General features: G+C 40.6%; 1 protein-coding gene across 4 annotated transcripts in view; it reads left to right on the top strand.

Annotated features, from left to right (window-relative positions):
• SEMA6A (semaphorin 6A) overlaps positions 1–19,181 on the top strand; it is a 118,128-nt gene that overhangs the window by 58,931 nt on the left and 40,016 nt on the right. For all 4 annotated transcript variants that reach the window (XM_056513396.1, XM_056513393.1, XM_056513397.1 and 1 more), the window contains exons 5-12: positions 1,380–1,442; positions 2,283–2,384; positions 5,062–5,152; positions 8,421–8,540; positions 9,573–9,661; positions 10,586–10,803; positions 14,281–14,412; positions 17,679–17,834. In XM_056513396.1, coding sequence (XP_056369371.1) covers positions 1,380–1,442; positions 2,283–2,384; positions 5,062–5,152; positions 8,421–8,540; positions 9,573–9,661; positions 10,586–10,803; positions 14,281–14,412; positions 17,679–17,834 — 971 coding nt within the window. The remainder of the gene's footprint in view (positions 1–1,379; positions 1,443–2,282; positions 2,385–5,061; positions 5,153–8,420; positions 8,541–9,572; positions 9,662–10,585; positions 10,804–14,280; positions 14,413–17,678; positions 17,835–19,181) is intronic.

Raw genomic sequence — 19,181 nt, 5'->3', positions numbered from 1 at the left:
CGGCTCTGCTGTAAAACTGTAATAAGCAAGTAAGATGGCGTTGCTAATCATATTTGGGGAAAGCTAGAGTAGCAATCATGTCTTCTGCAGATTTCTGATAAGTGGTTTAGCTGGACTGATAAGCAATCTGTACTAAAATATGGTGAGGTCCCTGATGGAGCATCTGTCAAACATCTATTCATGTATATGCAGCAGTTTTCTATAACAACTAGACTATCCCAATTAAGTCTACTGAAACTTTCATCATAAGAAGCAAGTTACATATTCTCACATGCAAATTTTTTTTTTTTTACTAAATAAAGTCTTACTATAACATCACTTTGTAGATGTATTCACATTATCTCCGTGGGAAGTTGCACTCAGATGAAGAAAAGCTTTGTCTGCTTTACTATAATGTATATTAACATGAACATACTGAAAATAATCTCTCTACTTCTGCTTTGCATTGCATTCATATTGTGTAACACATGTTAAACACAGCCTTGGTTTAACAGATCATTCAAATTTGGACATTGGATGAATTCTACTGGAGGAGGGACAGTGCTTCATTATAAGTATGAATGATGCTGAAAATGAACTTTTTAACTCATCAAAGAGTGAGGCCCCAGGCTTATAATGGAAGTGCACATTAATGGTTACTCTTTCAGCTTGGACCCCTCCATGAATGCACAGTGCCTCAGTTTACTGATCAGGAGCACTGTGAGAACTATTATGGCAGTCTAAGGTGATGCCATCTTAGGCCATGTGATTTTAAACAATGTTTTATTATAATTAATAAGCCTTCCTTATCTGACCATTTTTGAAACTCATCTCAAAAAAAAAACCTTGCTGGGATTTACTGGTAAATCTTCAGAGGAAGAGTGTTAGCAGATAAAGTCAGCAGTGTCTTGACAGGTGAAAAACTCTGGGAGCTTGTTAGCTGAATAGAAGTGGTAAGAATTACCTGAATTTTATTTCTTTCCAGATCTAAAATGTTGTCTTTGAGAATGCATATTTCATTTAAAATCCAGTGAAAGTTCATTGTCCATAAACGATAACTCTGACTTGTAGAGAAATATCAATTAAAAGAAGAGAACATCTAGTACTTTTAAGAAAAAAACACATTTTTCAAAGTTGGCCTATTGTTGAATTCTGTTAGTTTAGGCTTTAAGGAAAGAGGGATGGGTTTTCAGTCTCATGAATTGGAGGCAAAACAAAGTTAAATGAATGCTCCACATCACTAAACCTTCATTGTTGTGGTGAATTAATCATGGAGAAAGAATGCAGGAAACTTTCAATAAATGTATGTCCGAAAGCTAGTCTCCCCTAGGGGACTTCTACTTCTGAAATCAAAAGTAAAAAACCAGAGTTCTAATTGATTTCTCTCTTTATTCTTGCAGAAATTGACATGGAAATCTAGACAAGCTGATGTAGACACATGCAGAATGAAGGGAAAACATAAGGTAGGCAATTTTCATTTCTTCTGCAACTTCCACTTTGGTTTAGTTGCATCACTGTTCTCTCAGGCTGCTGTCTGTGATGTGGAATGGATCGTGCCATTCACTTCTTACCAGTAATTGTTTTCTCCATGAAGTCACTGAAGGCTTTAATTTGCAAAAGTAGTTCACTTTGAATGTGATGAAATACTACAACAGAAGCCACAGCAATATCCTGAAATACTTCAGGCACTGAGCAGGTAACAATGCTTACTGTACTGATTTTGCTTGCCATTGCTTCAAAAGCCAAGGGCTGCTGTGCATATCTCTGTGGGAGTTTACTGAGAAGTTTGGGTAAAGAATCAGAAAGCATGAATGTGGGGCTATAGAAAGACTGTTTCTCACACCAGTTCCACCCTCTTGTAACCTGTGACTGGCACAAGTAGTAAAATAAATAAGTAGATAAATCATAGTTGGATTCTTTACTTCCCCTTCTAGTTATAGAAGCTTTATGCCAGTACATTGTAGTGGGGCTGTCACTGTCTGACAGTGGCACGGGTGACAAAATCAGATTTTTTCACTCTTCAAGAAAGCAACAGTTTTCAAACAAAATTCACCTTTGTCAACAACAGCAAACTAGGAGCTATAATATGAATGCTGTGTCTTCAGCTCTTTGTAATTTTTGAGCCACTAGAATATAAATTAATTACAATTTTCCCATTGTCAGTTAAACGTAGTCAAAATAAGGCCAGAGTATCACAGTGGGTACCCGCCAATATAATTGTAAACCTGACAATGAAATATCACTGTTTAAAAATAAAAACTCAAAATGCTGTAGTTGAAATAGTGTTTATTATTTTTCTTCAGGATGAATGTCATAACTTTATTAAGGTTCTCCTAAAAAGAAATGAAGATACACTGTTTATCTGTGGCACAAATGCATTCAACCCTTCTTGCAGGAACTACAAGGTATGTAATCTGTTTGTGGAATTTCACTTTTGCCTTGTCTTTTGGTTGGATTTTTTGAGACTATGTGGGCAGCAGCATGAGGTTGTCATTCAGCTGTGCACCATTCAACTTTTGAAAAATTTGTTCTGACTTGTTTCAGTGCTACTGAGTTCAATGTTGATTGGATTTCTGGGAAAATCTCAGACTGAATACCGAGTTCTTTGCAACTCCTGTACATCAAGGGTATTGCCACTTTGCATTGCCCTCCCTAGGTGCAGAGTCCTTCAGATCCCTGCCTGGAGATGTAGTCACTGCTCAGAAAGTTCCTCAGCTTGTCACTAACACTTACATCAAGTCATAGACTAATATTTGGGTTACTTCGGAGTAGCATGTTTTAAAATTTCTGTTGTACTGTTCTCAGTCACAAGACCAGTTCTCAAGATGCTTGAGGGCATAGCAAGCAAAACCTGAGATTCTTGTGGGGATCCTGCAGCTTTGTGTGCTGGGGAGGTGATGGAACAGCAAATCTCCCCAAGGAGCAGTACAGCAGGACAGTGATGTGTTCCTCACTTGCTGGGGACCTGCAAAGCCAAAATGTTATCTAGAGCAGTGAAGAAACTCTGCTGGTCCATGTGTACTTGACATTAATGCCCTGAAGCCAATTTATTCCTTGGGTATAGTGTACCCCAGCAGACTCCATTCCAATAGGACCCATTCATTGAATTGTTTCCTATTTTCTTAGGCTTTCACCATTATTTTCTGATATCACTCCCAACAGTGGATGTCTCTGGATTAGCTTTGAAAAAAGTTTTTTAGGCTTTTGACATCCAGACTCTGGTTTTCTAGACACTCTTAAGTCCCACAGGTAATTTCTCATCTTTTTTTCTGGAAAAATAAAATTCAGTTTCCCTAATGCTGCTCCTGATAAAATCCCAACTGTCATTCAGGTTTGGGGTTCAGATTTATTGTAAAAAAAAAAAAAAAAAGAATAAAGATGTTCCAGGAGAACTACTCCCCTAGTTGTATTCACTGTGACTGCTGCTCTTCCTTGATTTTTGTGCAATGGTGCTTTACCTCATTTAGCCACTATAATGGCTGCAGTTTAGAAAACACAGGAGAGAAATGCAGGGTAGTATTTTCTTCCAATCTGTGGAGGAAGAATCAAATTTGAGTGAGAATACAAGCCTGTGTCATGGTAACTGTGTTAACAGCTTTTTCTTTTAGTATTTCTTTCTATGCCTGCTCCTGGTATGCAATGAAGCTTCTTGATCTCAGGGCTGTCTTCTAGTACAGTTTGTAATTTTTTATCTATGAATGTCATTACTGGGACTAACAAATTTCAGCCAGCCTCCTTGCATGGATGTTGTCTTTTAGATACAATTACAGCCTCCTTTGGCATCATGATGTGAGGTATATAAATGGCCTCCTCACCCTTAACTCCGGAGTTTTCATGCCCTGTGATGCAGGGCTGGATAGTGATCCCTCTGGCAGTCTCCAGAAGGCCTCTGCAACACCTGCCCTGGCTTTTCCTCCATGTGTTCCTTCGTTGTACAGAGAGAGAGCTAAATGTGTGCCAGACAGAAGGCAGGGCTCCCCCTCGAACGTGCCAGTAGTTGTGAGGGTGTGGAGCTTGGTGCACAAAAAGTCCTCTCACTATCACATGAAACGCATTCAGCCTTTGAGTAAAGACAACTAACTCCCCTCAGAGTGCATTCTGACAGGAAGGATACATTACAGAAAACAAATAATCACAAATCATCCTCCAAAGGACTTGGAAACGGTAGCATTCAAATTAAAAGTTGATTTAAGTTGATGGTGCTGCATGGGTTATTTCTCATGCTCTATGAATCTTTACTGTATGTGATCTATACCATATGAGCTGGACAAGTTGCCTGAATATGCTACAAAGGTTCTTATTCCCAAAATACTGTAGTATAAGCATCTTAAAGAGGTAAGAGATGTACAGTTCTCCCTTAGCTCACCAAACCTTCTTGAACTTCACGTAAAGTCAACCTGTATATTTGTGTTATTGTCAGTGCCCAGGGTAAATTTATTTCCCTGGAGTTACAGATAAGTCTCAGAATTTACAATTCCTACACAGATCAACTCTTGCCTGGTGGTAAGAGGATTCTCTGTGACATGGACTCAACTGGTATAAAACTTGAGGAGCATCTTTCTGAATATGCAAATCAAGGAAGAGAGCATTACTGTTAAGATTAGAGCAGAAGGATCTCTGGACTTGGGGGAGAAAAATGCACACAGAGATAATTGCCCTAGTGTTGTTTCTTCTGAATGCTGTGGTTTGCAGTCTTTTCTGTGTATAAGAGTGCTTCTGTTGGGTCACTGTTGAGGATAAATTTTGGAGCCTTGCCAGAACCACAGACCACATAGCCTGCTACAGTTCAAAACAAAACTTGTGTGCAGAAAAAACATAGACTGAAGACTTTTGTAAAATGTGTCAGAGTGAGAATGATTCGTTTCAAAAGAATGCCTGACTTACTGGACACACATTTTTCAGACTAATTTTATTTAATACCATGATTTTTGTCAAGTTTTTACTTCATAGTCAGGAGTAGACTTAGAGAAAGGGCCTTCTTCTCTGCCCAGAAGAGAAGAAACTTCTGAGAATAATCCTCATCCTAGGAAAGAAGTTTTGTTTCTTTCTTTCTCTATCTGAGGACTCCCTTTGATTTTTCAGATGGATACCTTGGACTATCTGGAAGAGGAATTCAGTGGAATGGCCAGGTGCCCCTATGATGCAAAGCATGCCAACGTTGCATTGTTTGCAGGTAAAATGATGGAGATAAACTTTTTACTTTCTATCCTGCAGTCCAGGTTTGGGATAACACTGTGCCTCTTGCTTGAGCCCAGAATGCCTAAATCTACAAGGTGTCAAAGGGGTTGAACAATGACTAAAAAGTGAAGGCGTAAGGAAATTCCTAGCAAAAAAATTCCCTTCTCTGGAATTAACTCCACTGTCATCAACATTGCATGAAGCCTGAGTTTCCTGGATCAATATTTCAGTGTTTCCTGTATTCTTGATGATATGGCCAGTGTGAGGCACCATTTCTGGCTGCATCCAGCTCTTGTGCACGTCAAAGGAAGTCAAGGCTTGTGTAAGCCTTAATGAGGATTAAGCAGGATATGCTCTTTAACAACTCTAAGCCTAAGCTAACATTCATAATAAGAGGAAGTTAGGGAAAATGCTGTGGCATGCCCTTTTCTAGATCTAGAAGGAAAGGGAAGGTGATTTTTTAAAAAAAAAAGCTGAAAACATCTCTGCTGAAAACAAATATGGTCTTACCAGCTGCTATGGGCAGAAGGAGAGAAGTGTATTGGTTAGTGGTGATTTATGCTGCATGCTCAGATTTCTACTACAATTGTTAGAAAAAGTGAGATCTTATAAATGGGAATAATTTTGGCTGTTGATTGTGCAGTATTTTTGTATACCTCTTCAGGAATTCCTGATTAAATTATTTCTTTATTGAACTTCTCTTAGTGTGAACCCTGCTGATCTTTTCTTAGATCTGGCTATTAGATAGGTGGTGAAAATAATAAAGACATCATCCATGATAATGTGAGTCGTCCTCAGCAGGTGTGATGCTTTAAAACAGAGCCTGGGTACTCACATGGAAATAAACTAGGCTATTCCTCTGAAGATTTAAGAATGTGCAACTATTTCAGCCATTCTGACATGAGTCCATAACCAAAGGGCCCTATTAAGCCCTACTGTGTTTGAGGTATCATCATGTGCCTCACAGAGAAGAGATTTTATAACCTGTTTAATTTTTTTTTTTTTATTTACTCTTTATAGTGCAAATAAATGGGTCCTGTTGTTTCAAAAGTAGTGATGATGATAATGGTAGTACGTGATTTCTTAATCACAGTCACAGGCAGAAAGATACAGTAGAAATTCTCTAATTGTAGCAATTCATAAAGCATGGAAAGAGAACAGCTTCTTCAGAGAAATATTTTTCCCATGTATCTCAGACTCCCTCATCTTCCAGATGGGTCTTTCTCAGTGCAAGGGCCAAGAAAGAGTTTATGACCAGCCTATTGTAAACATTCACTTTGAATACAGACAAAGTTCAGAAATATGACACCAAATTTGTCACTGAAGAAATCCTTGTATTATTTGAAAATAAAGAGAATATTTATAGAAATTATCATCCTCCTTCATGGTGATTCAGAATATATTTGATTCAGTTCAAATAAATATTTGTAGAATATGCTCCATAAATCTGCTAGCTTCAGAAAATCACTGGTTTATATGTCTTACATATTGATACCCATGCTAACTTTTCAGAGTGCAGTGAAACAGAACAGTTTCAGAACAGTTTAGGGCACTAATCCAGGTCATCTGAGTTTGTTGGATGCACTTACATGAATATGGCTCTATTTGCAGCCTGTAGCTATTATAGCTGATATGTGTGAATTGTAGCTGGTCACAGGAACTTGGCAGGAAAGAAAATAAGAGTGTGGTTGTATTAACATGAGCTCAGACATCTATATCTAAACAACTGAGCTTTTTATTCGATTTTAAATGGAGGGGGGGAATGGGACACATTGTAATTATTTTTTCTATTTTGCGAAGAAAAAATGATCATTCTTAAGTAGCCAAATAAGGACAAGAATTGCATGAGTCAGAACAAAGCATACTGTACTGCTAATAAAAAACAGTCTGAATTTTAAATCTGGAGCTGAAATTCACAGACTCACAGAGTTTCTAGGGTTGGATGGGAGCTCTGGAAAACATCTAGCCCAACCCACCCTGCCAAGGCAGGGTCACCTGCAGCAAGTGACACAAGAATGTGCCCAAATGGGGCTTGAATTCCTCCAGATAAGGAGACTCCTCAACCTCCAGGGGAAGGCTGTTACAGTGCTCTGCCACCCTCAACATAAAGAAGTCCTTCCTTGTCTTTAGGTGGAACCTCTTGAGTTTTAGTTTATGGCCACTGCTCCTTGTCTGCCGCAGGGCACCAGTGAAAAGTCTAGCACCACCCTCTCAGCCACCGCCTTTCATTTTGCATTAATGAGATTCCCTCCCAGTCTTAAATTAAATGTTGTTTGAAAGTGTAATGAGGACAGCTTGACCAGTAGAAGCCTCTCTGCCTTGTCCTGAGGATGTCCTCAGGTCTGGTGCCTTCAAGGCACCAACATGATCTCTATCAAAGGAGATGCAGACAATCTTGATTTTTATGCAGACACAATAGAGACACAATTTTGTGTGTTCATGCTGCACCGCTTGTGCTTCTAGCAGACATTGTGTTCCAAGATCTATCTCACACATGAAAACAGTCCTGTACAGTTACCAAGACCTGCAAACAGAATAGACAACAAATAAAATTTTAAAATGTTGCAGAACCTTTTGCTTTTGTGTCCTTGTAGTTTTGTATGTTTTGGTTGTCCTTGGGGTGCCATTTTGCAGGCCCTATCTTACCACTTGTCCTCCATCCTTTAAGAGAGAAGAATGCATAATTAATATGGTAAATGCCTAAAATGCATGCTAGAAAAGAGATATTGATGGGCAATCCTTCTCCATCTCTTTTCATTCCTGTTTCAGCAGGGCTCCCAGCATGCTATTTAATTTTTTGTTAGTGATCTTTGGCAGAGTAGAAGTGCTCTCAAGGGCTGAAATTTTCACAAGTGTCAATTAGCTGACAGTCTTCAAGCCCTGTCTGGTTTGCAGTCCCAGTTAAAACCAACAGTTCTGTTGCATTTGTTTTGTTGACATACCTAGGCAGAATTTCTGAGCTCTGAACTAGTGGCATGTAACTGGATAGGGTAGCTCAGTATGACGTACCTAAACTGAAGAAGAATTATTCCAAAAGGTAATTTTATTCGCAGGATCCCTCTGAAATTACCATTTTGCAAAGTGGTGGCTTGCTTGTTCAGTACTCAGTTCCATTTACCTAGCTGGATTTTTTCCTTCCTTCAGTGCTCCTAAGGAGACTGTGGTGGCTTTGTTTCCCCTTCTCATCTGACTGATGAGAGAAGAAGCAATTGTATTGTTCCTAATGCTCCTCCCCTCTTGTTTGTTCTCTCCACCCTCCCCAGAGGGAAAGCTGTATTCCGCCACAGTGACCGACTTCCTTGCGATAGATGCAGTCATATACCGGAGCCTTGGAGACAGCCCAACCCTGCGGACAGTCAAACATGACTCCAAGTGGTTGAAAGGTAGATAAACAAACAAGGCAGCATCTCTGATCAGAGTCTTGGGTTTCTGACAGACCTCTTTGTCATTTCATTTCACCAGTGCTTTCTGGCACAAAGAGGGAAGTAGATTCCATCTCCTGCTTATTCTGATCTGCTTATCTCTTTCTCTCTTCTCCAAGTTACTGGATTTGACAGAAGCTGTGAGCTGGGTAGATCAGAATATGCATTCCAGTGAGCTTTTCAAGCTGAAATCCACCAGTTTATGTCTGTTGGATGGAAAAGTTGGAGCTTGAGGGCTCTGTGTGCTTGGACTGTGTTTGACAATATTCCTGCCACAGCACTGCTAGGTAACAATCAAGGCTTTGTGAAGTACAAAAGGTTTGTCCTGTAATGTTAAAATTCATTAACTAAACTAAAATTATGGGAATATTGCACAAAGCCTTTCTGTTACAGTTCTTAAGGATTGTACTGCTGCCATTGAATTAGGCAATTCCTGTGTTCTAAATGCCCTCATTGTTAAGGGTGGTGCTGTTTAGCTTCATGTAGGTGTTAAGAATTGTTAGCATTTTAACAGAGTGCAAAGCCATAGTTCCAAGCCTTTCTCTGCATGCAGAAATGTTTTGCCAGGTGTCAACTTTAGCTGTCCCACTTTGCTTGCTGCTACAGACACATGTGGGCAGAAACAGTCAGGTGGTTTGTTATTCCCTCAGCTCACAGCCTGCCTGCCATAAAGAGCACTGCTTGGTCCCCTCAGGCATACAGTTATAAATGCCTGTTTACCTTTCCCCTTACTCCATCAGGGCAGATGTATTAATGGCAGAGACTTAACTACCTTGCAGTGATGTTGCACAGACCTGTTCCCAGCTCTCCTGTCCCCAGACAGTGATTCTTCTGCAGCAGTGATTTGCTTGTTCTGAAAACTGATCAAGTTTGTCAAGCACAGACGTTTCAGCTCTGGATGTTAAGTGTGAATGTGTTTGGCTTCTCTTTGCATTCTGTATCCTGTACATGGTGCCTGAATCAGGTGTCTTGGGTTGCTGTTTTTTTTTCCAGAACCGTACTTTGTTCAGGCAGTAGACTATGGCAATTATATCTACTTCTTCTTCCGGGAAATAGCAGTGGAGTACAACAGCATGGGAAAGGTAAGGGCAAAACAAGGCAAAAACAAGGCAAAAACATTGCCTTGAACGACTTTGTCAGATTCAGGAGGAGGAAAACTTACGCTATTCTTGGACCAATGCTGTTACAACTGACCTTGAAATGAGAACCATAAATCATGATGACAAGGTCAGAATTTTGAGAAGATTCCTATTGCTCAAGCCAAAAGGTTGGCTGGAGTGAAACATTGCACTGTCCTGAAAGGAAAATGCGTGGTTTCTTACAGTGATGGTGTATGCTAGAGTCTCTTTTCTGGAATTATAAAAAGCACAAGGCTAATGTATTTAGTTCAACATAGTAGATAATTGTTAAAACAGATTCCAAAGCAGGAAGAAATTCTTCTGTAAGAAATATGAATTAGAGTACTGAGTAAACAGGGGTAGGAATTTTGTGCTCTGCCATTCTGCAAAGAATAATTAAACACTTTCTGTATTTTTGCTAATTTCACAATAGCCTTCTGACTAAGCAGTCAGAAAAGCTGACCAAGGTCACAAAGGTGGAGAGCAGGAATAAAAGCCCAGCAAGATTTGCATAGTTTTTAAGTGCTGAAAACACAGGAATCAGAGCAGCAATGTGAGTTGCAGGGATGGTGAATATGAAATGTGCTTTTGTTTGGGGGAATAGAAAGCTAAGCAGTCTGTATGGAAATGAGTTTTATATGGGTTGAGAACAGATCTCCTGAAGGATTTATGGCTGTATAGTAAATGCCACAGTCTTATCTTTCATAGCACACTGTTCCAAAGCTTAATTTTTCTCTGTTTCTTATTTGTCACAGATTATAGAAAAGTGGTATTAAATTAAGCACCTTGCTGTGTTATTCCAAATGTTTTAAAGGCAGTATTCCAATGAAGCCTTTAGGTCAAGAAAACATTTAATTTTTTCCATTATTTTTGCTCTGTTCCTTCCAGGTAGTTTTCCCAAGGGTGGCCCAGGTTTGCAAAAATGACATGGGAGGATCTCAGAGAGTGCTGGAAAAACAGTGGACTTCCTTTCTCAAGGCTCGGTTGAACTGCTCAGTTCCTGGCGACTCACACTTCTACTTCAACATACTGCAGTCAGTTACAGATGTTATCCATTTCAATGGCCGGGATGTTGTTCTAGCAACCTTCTCCACTCCGTATAATAGGTGACAGTCACAATAATAACCTTCACCTTCTATTTCCTTTATGTTTTGCTTTTCACTGCAGTGCCTTTTTGCTGCGTTTAAGCACTAGAAGTGATTGCTCGTACAACGCAATTGTTATGTGCCCTGATACTTTGTGTTTAATTTTAAGGTACCCTGGTGTTGCTTACTTTCATACCTGATGACTCAGGGTGGCTTTCAGCCATTTACTATATGGATATGTTCCTCAGACACAATTGTCTTTACATGGCAATAGTTCACATCCAGCCAGCAAAAAGTTTGCAGTGTGTACCTTGAAGAATATTATCCCAAAAAGAAAATACAGGGTTTTGTTTCCTCACAAAGAAAAGACTGTGTCTGTTCTGTTTATAGCTAAACCTCCAAGAACCAGGTTATCTCCTTCTCTTTGTTTTATGCATCCCTGTTGGCTCTTGCATTGATCCTTGACCCTGCACTGACCCTGCTGCCCCCTGACTCTCCTGGGAAAGCCAAGGTCTTGCTGGCTGGGAAGGAGGGTCCCTAGAACACCTATTTCATTGTTAGCATGGCTGTCCAAAAGCATCAGTTCATCTGTACAGATTTGATTACTGTTACACATTAGAGTGTGTTTCTCTGGAAGTTATTAGATGAGTAACTGTATCTAATTATTGAGAACTCCCAGAGATGTTAAAAAAACAGTGGCTTTCTAATTAAAAAATATATCGCAGTTTCACAGAGTAACATTTGAGCTGAAAGAGGAATTTTATTGATGAAATTCATTTAGGTTTGCCTGTACCCTTGCCACCCTTTGTCAAAGCCTGACCTCAGTGAGGTCATTCACAGAGCTGACTTCAAATGAGGGTAAGCCTGGGCCTGTAGTGTATAATCACTGCTTTTGACATCAAAACAATAGGAACTGCAATGGAATAATTAAGTCACCAATAGGGAATACAAGCTTAAATTAAGATTATCTCTTTTTGTGCAGTCTGGCTTAATAAAAACAGGTGAACAAATATAGATTCAACATCAGAAAACAGATTGTATCTTGCAATTATCTCAAAATTGAGATTGTCCTCCCACTCTGGTAGTATTTCCTGTGGTGTGCCATGAATAATTCTTTTCCTTAAGTCTTGCATTTTTAAATCTAAGTGGTTTAAAAAGAAAAATACCATTTTATAGGCCACAGGTTTTGCCAGACATGGAAGACGTATTCATGGAGACAGTTTATTAGCAGCCCTGGCAGCCAGGAGGGCCCCCATGCTCTGGAGGGATCAGGCACAGCATCACAGCCAGGCAAGGGAGGGGATTGTCCTGCTCTGCTCTGAGCTGGGGCAGCTCTGGGTGCCAGAATGTCAGGATCTAAAGGTATTGGAGACCATCCAAAGGAGAGCTACAAAGATGGCAAAGGACTTGAGGGGAAGGCTTTATGAGGAGTAATGCCTTGTTCAGCCTGGAGGAGACTGAGGGAAGACCTCACAGCAGTTCAGAGCTTCCTCATGAGGTGAAGAGGAGGGGCAAGCACCAATCTCTGCTCTCTGGTGACCTGTGAGAGGACTCAAGGAAGCTGAGTCATAGAGGTTTAGGTGGGATGTTAGAAAAAATAGGTTCTTCGCCCAGAGGGTGGTTGGGCACTAGAACAGGCTCCCCACTGGGAGTGGTCACAGGTTACCAAGCCTGACAGACATCAAGGACCATCTGGACAATGCTCTCAGGCACATAGGTGTGATTTTTTTGGGGTGTCCTGTGCAGGAGGAGCTGGACTTCAGTGATCCTTGTGAGTCACTTCCAGTTCAGAATATTCTGTGATTCTGTAGTTCTATGAAACCTACTTGTGACATAAACACATCGCTCATTTCTCCTCCACTAAAGAAAAGTTGCAGCAAATACCTTTGGCGTTCAGAACAAAGTTTCCTTCTAGACTGAGGTGAAGAGATTCCTCAGTCTGATCAGAGGTGGCTCTGGTAGAAGGCAGTGTTGGGTTGTAGTCCAGCAGTTCAGAGGTGGCTTGGACCCCCTTGGCTGTGACCCCCAGGGCTCCATCCTTACCCCCCTGCATCATACTACAGACCTGCCATCTGCCACCCTCCAGAGTACACGATGTTGCAGTCCTGTCAGCACAGCAATGCCTCCATCCATGTGCAGCTGTGGGTTCTGCATGGGTCCCAGCACTTCCAGCTGTGTGTGGCACACCTCGAGATTTTATGGTTGTTGTTTTTTTCCTTTAGGACTTAATTCAGCAACGTGCAAAATATTATAGCTGGAGTGGGTCTTGAGCTGTCTTTTAGGATGAGGTCATCTATGTGGCCAGATACAGCCCTGACCATCTCTTGCATCAACATGTACATGGCATTTAAAACTCCTGCTGTGTAGTATCACATTAATACAGAGCTTTGAAGTTTCCTTTCATTTAAAATGACAAATCTGTGGAGATCAAAGACTGCTGTACTGTCTCCCAGCTTGTTTTTCTTCAGTAAAATGCATTTTGAAATTTTTTACTATTCTGATGGTTGTTTTTCTATCAATTTATATACCTTTAGGAGTTTAGCTTAATCCTCTGTAACAGTATTATAGTTGCTACATTTTTTCTTTGATGTATAATAACATACCAGCTAAGAGCAGGATTTAAAGCCTCAGCCAGCTGGGTTCATACTATTTACCCAATAAAATAAAGTGGTGGAAGTCAGTCACAAATACAGTAGTTCATGTGAAAAAAAAAAAATTTAAAAAAAAATTAAAGGGGGGATAAATGAATATTTCATGGATCCAAGTGACTGGTCATGGTAACCTCGTAAGTCTTTCAGAAGTTATGTAGGTATGAATAGAGCTATGTTTGGACAATGCTGCTGTGCAGTTGCATGCAAGTGTTCAAAAAGCTGAAATTTGCAGTGCTGTGATCTTAAAATAATATAAAATTTGCTTCTATAAGCTCTTTACATTTCATTGAGTAGAACAAACTCCTAAGCACAGTTAACTCCTTCATTGGGAGCACTCTGTGGATATCAGTCTGTGGGAGCATGGACGAATTACATGTAAAGCCAGGTAAATGGCACATTGCAGCACACTTCCAGTTTGGTTAAAACCAACTGTTTTTTGAGGCATGGCAGGGACTACAAGAGTTGGTACTGAGAGATGTTATGACTTAGGAGACCTTTTTTCCAAGTAATGGTTCTGAATGAGACTGGCCATTACTCCTCATACATTGCCAGTGATGGCCAGAGTTTCACCAATTCTTTCTCTTCTTTAAGATTATTGCAATTACTTCTTTCTGTAGAGGCCTGGAAATAAATTCTCTTGGCAGGAGCTGCCAGCTGATTGGTGTTCACTGATATTGTTATTTTCCATGGGGCTGGCTTTTCCTGTTAATACCAGATTCAGAGTTCAGGAATGAGTAACCTGGGACAGGAGGACTTCCAGAGAGCATACCTAAAGAGCCTTTTTCGCTCAAGGTTTTGTGCATAACTGCAGAAAGAGTAACAATTTCTGGGAAATGTCACTTTGCAGCATCCCTGGCTCTGCAGTCTGTGCCTATGACATGCTTGACATTGCCAATGTATTCACTGGGAGGTTCAAGGAACAAAAGTCTCCAGACTCCACATGGACACCAGTTCCTGATGAAAGAGTGCCCAAGCCCAGGTATGTTTCATGTATGGTGATATTGTTCTGTTCTTTAGGCTACAGAGGCTTTTTGATAATTTGAACCACCTTGTAGGGTGCAGATCAAGTTATACATGTTGCAACAGTAAAGTAGAAGTTGAGCTGAATTTGGATCTAAACTACACAACTGAGATTTTTTCCACTTGAATGAGATTTGTGTAACATATATCAGGCCAGCATCAGATCCACTTGGTCAGAATAATCACTTAGGAATGGTGTGAGTTACTCAGTTGTTGCAAATTGGTTCAGTAATGGATATATCTCTTTACAAAGCCTGCACCAGTTTACTGTTCTATGATTAGCATGCAGTTTAAGTGCCACAGTGGATGATTTATGGAGAGCAAAAAAGAGCTTTCCACCAAACTGGAGATTCAGTTTACCTCATTCCTCCTGTGAGTTGCTTTCCCCTCTTCCACATGTTTGCGTGCATCTCCTCTTCTACATTCTTCATATTTCTTACAAGTACCATTTCATACAAGTTGCTGTTGACAGACACTTATCAACTCCTTTACACCAATGGCATTTTGCTCTGTGATATTGAGATGTATATAGAGAAATCAAATTAATTTATCTTGCTTGAGCTTTATCGCTTTATTGCATGTTTTACATTGCTTGTGATATCTTAAATAATTTCAAAAGAAAAAAACATCTGAAGTACTCTGTGGAGTGTTGAACACCATAATATAAGAAGAATATAAACCTGCTGGGAATATCTAAAGGACCCCTACAAAGATGGTGAAGGGCTTAGAGGGAAAACCATGTGAGGAGCAGCTGAGGCCACTTGGCTTGCCTGGAGGAGACTGAGGGGAGACATCACAATCCACAACTTCCTCATGAGAGGAAGAGGAGAGGCAGGCACTGATTCCTTCTCTATGGTGGCCAGTGACAGGAGCCAAGGGAATGGGCTGAAGCTGTGTCAGGAGAGGTTTAGGTTGGGCATTAGGAAAAGGTTCTTCACCCAGAGGGTGGCTGTGCACTGAACAGGCTCCCCAGGGAAGTGGTCACAGCACCAGCCTGACAAAGTTCAAGAAGGTTTTAGACACTCTCATGGCACATGGAGTCATTTTGGGGTGTCCTGTGTGGGGCCTGGATTTCAGTGATCCTTGCAGATCAGTTCCAGCTCAGGATATTCTATGAGTCTATGAAGCTCCATGGTGGACACTGAGCTTCTGCCTAATCCAAATTTGGCCCATCATGTTTTGGATTTGCCAACTGTAGTATTTCTGTGCTGTCTTTATTCTGAAGTTGTCACTCAAGAGAAGAGCCTGGAGGTGAATGGAAAATCTGGTAAATTCTGTGTCTGTTTTCAGTCTGAGCCTTAGTAATGCAGCTTCTATCAGTGTTGCAGGATTTTCTTCTCCATTTTGTAGTGTTTGAAACAAGTCGTTGACACAATGGTCTGCCTTGGGAGTGCAAGGCTACATGATGGCTCCAAGGTTACTTGTTTGGACCTTACTGAGATATATTTGCAGGGAAGAAGAAAAGAAGGAGAAATCACTTTCAGTGGGAAAGAAGAAGAGAAAGTCACATTATGAGTTTGGGATAGCCAATAGCAGGCTAACTGTTATGATGAAGTTGGGATAATATTGTGCTTTCTAAGCCTGAAGGAGATAATGCCAAGTGAAGTGTGAACAGTGTTTCACGTAACATTTGGCAATCAACCTGCTTAATAAAAATAATCATTACTTCTAGCTCTGGCTGAAGTACATGACAGTCACCTTTGAAATAAGGTTCATTTTTATCTGGGTATCTCAGTGTGATGCAGAAACATTACTGCCCCTATTGATCTAAGATTTCTCAGAAACCTTCCAGAGCCCTTCAGGGGTGTCGCTTCCGTTTGGCCAGACAGCAGGGTTTGCTCGGATTTATGTGGACTCGACTAAACCAGTTTTGAGATTAAAACAGGATTATTCCAGTCATGCTATTAGGATTTAGGAGTAAATAGGCCTCCAGATTAGATACACAGAAGCTGTAGACACCACTGTGCCAGAAGGTGCAGGCTGCTGCCTCGAGTTCTCTGGGATTGTTGCCTCACAGGTCAATGCCCTTGCAAGGGCCTAGGAAACCAGCCTTGCCCTTGATTTCTCCTTCTCTCCACCTGTTGCTAGCTCTGCATGCAGTTACAAGACAGCTAAATTATTTTGAAGAGACAATAGCACACATTGTCTGCATGTAGCGTTCCTTGCTCAGCTCTTGTGGGACCAGACTTGTTGACACAGCTAGTTCCTTCGAGTCCTATGCTGCCTTCCCACACAAGATTTATTTACCTAATGTTTGAATATTTATCTAAATCTGAACAACACAAGTGATAGGACCAGTCCTGTATTTTGTTCAAATTGACATTACTCTTGGTGTGAGAGTCCTTACCCACATCTGAGTAGATGAAATTTGGATGATGCAATGTGTTTATGTGTGAATGGTCCATCTTTCATCTTCCCATCTCACACTACTGGCTCAAAGGTTTGAAGAATCATAGTGCTCTAGAAAATGGGATCAAATTGGCCTTTTATTGAAGAAAATTACTTACACAATATTAACAAGCAAAACATTTTTCCTTCTTTGAGAGACGGCATGTCCAGGCAAGAAGATTGCACTACCTCTTAGGAGCAGGTAGATTTTAGAAATAGCATGAGCAGATTTGCATTTAAGTGGTTAAAGAAGTGACAGATAACTTTTCAGTGAAAGTTCTCAATGAGCTACCATTCTTAAATAATTTCATCCAAATTGAACTAAGAGTAAAAACCAATGTTTACATGGGTGTTATTTAATTTGTCTTCTTCAATAGTCTGTTTTCTATCAGATTTGATTAACAGTGGCATTCTTTCATACCTGTTGAAAAACAAAAATACACTCCCTTCTTTATTAAAGGGGCTGCTTTTATTCCAGGAAAGAGCAGTAAACTAGGCAAGTTACAGATCAGAAAACACCAGTGCCATTGAGAAACATCAAGCCAAATGCACGCATGCTGTGATTACATTCCATATGAGTGGATAAATTACAAACCCTGTGTGTAGCACTTCTGATGAAAAAATGGCTTTTTGCTCATAAATGACACATTGAATGGAGGACAAAGCAGAATTTTAGGCTTCCCTTAAGGGGCTGAACAAGTCCACCACACTTCTTATTGCTCCTCTGAGTTAAACTCCTGCAAAGCACCTCAGATTTCAGTGAGAGCTTCATCACAAAAGGAAGGTTGCCCTCGATGTCAAATAAGTTTTCTGGCTTTACTCTCTTGTTTTATATAGGCCTGGTTGCTGTGCTGGCTCTACATCATTAGAAAAATATGTAACATCTAATGAGTTCCCAGATGATACTCTGAACTTCATCAAAACACATCCACTGATGGACGAGGCCGTACCTTCCATCGTGAACCGGCCCTGGTTCCTGAGAACAATGGTCAGGTACGTGCACCAAGCGAGCTCCTGTCCGCGCTGTAGCTGCAAAGCTGTGCTAACAGCCTTGCTTCAAACACCCTCCAGCTCCGTAAATGTCCTTGTTGTCCTGGGCATGAATCCAGCTAGGAATGGTGGCAGAGCTAGCAGATGCTGTGGAACTCCCTGAGCAGCTTTCAAGGTAGGAAAGGCCGCAGTCTTTTCCAACCACGCTGTCCTGGAAGCGGATGTTGTGGGAAATGCTGTGCGGGGAAGGTTCACTCACCTTTTGGCTTAAGTGTCAGTGCTTGGGACAGCTCTGCAAAAACCTCAGGCAAGGATCAGCAGACAGCTCAGGAATATGTACACAGGATACAAACATGTCTGCCAGGATATGTTCACAGGATATGTAGATGTCTGTCAGGTAACTGGTAAGCTTTAATGCTTGCAGCAGTGTATAGGCAGGAGTAATTGCATAATCTGCATCCTTTCTATGGCAACAAGGAAAAAATAATAACAGATTTGAACAAAGACTCATAAATCAGCAAGTGTTAAATACACCATCCCCTTCCTATCAAAATACATTCCCACTCTCTGCTGTGGTCATTATACTACTTATCTCCCCTCCAGCAGTGAACAGAATAATGTGACTAACTTTTGCCATATTTTCCTCTCTTCCTCTGAACAAAGGTAGAGTATTGTGTTGGGCATTTAGCTCTGGAAAGGTCTGAGTTAGTTGTAGTAATGTATCTTCTGTCAGGTTTTTCTGACAGGTTTTGTACCTGCAACCAAAGATGAGAGCAGCAAGCTCCACAAATGTTTCCCTTTGTTAGGCAGGACCATCTAACTGGTACCAAACCACCAGTATATTTGTTTTCAATAAATTGTGTCATCGCAAGATTTGATATCACCTCAGCATTGGACTTGCTTTGTGGCAGTTGTGTGATTATTTTTAGTGAGGTAAAATGGTGTTTAGTGTCTCACTATTGCATTGACACAGCTTTTCCTGACAAAAAATGTTGAATCTAGTTCAGCTGCTTTTAATGTGACAGAGCTTGAAATTTTAAAAGCAGTTCACTGTGATGATTCTCTATCCCTGTCTGAAGAAATCACAAGGCTTTTAGAAGGGTAATTCCTAAATGCCCTCAGATTCCTAGGACCCCTTTAGCTTTCTGAACTTCTGGACACTTCTGCTGGCTTTTGGATGTGTGGGCATGCAAACATGTGAAAACTCCCCAGCATCTGGGGAGCCAAATTGGGCTGGCTACAAATTGGTACAATCTCTGTTGATTCACAGTCAGGTAGGAAAAGTGCTTAAATGTGTTTTATGGTTACTAGAAGTGTACTGTACACTTATCTGACATGAAGAAAGTGATT

The sequence above is a fragment of the Oenanthe melanoleuca genome, chromosome Z, assembly GCF_029582105.1.
Source record: "Oenanthe melanoleuca isolate GR-GAL-2019-014 chromosome Z, OMel1.0, whole genome shotgun sequence".
In the NCBI taxonomy this organism is placed as follows: Eukaryota; Metazoa; Chordata; class Aves; order Passeriformes; family Muscicapidae; genus Oenanthe; species Oenanthe melanoleuca.
Note: the sequence above shows the minus strand (reverse complement) of the source record. Positions and strands in the feature narration are given on the sequence as shown.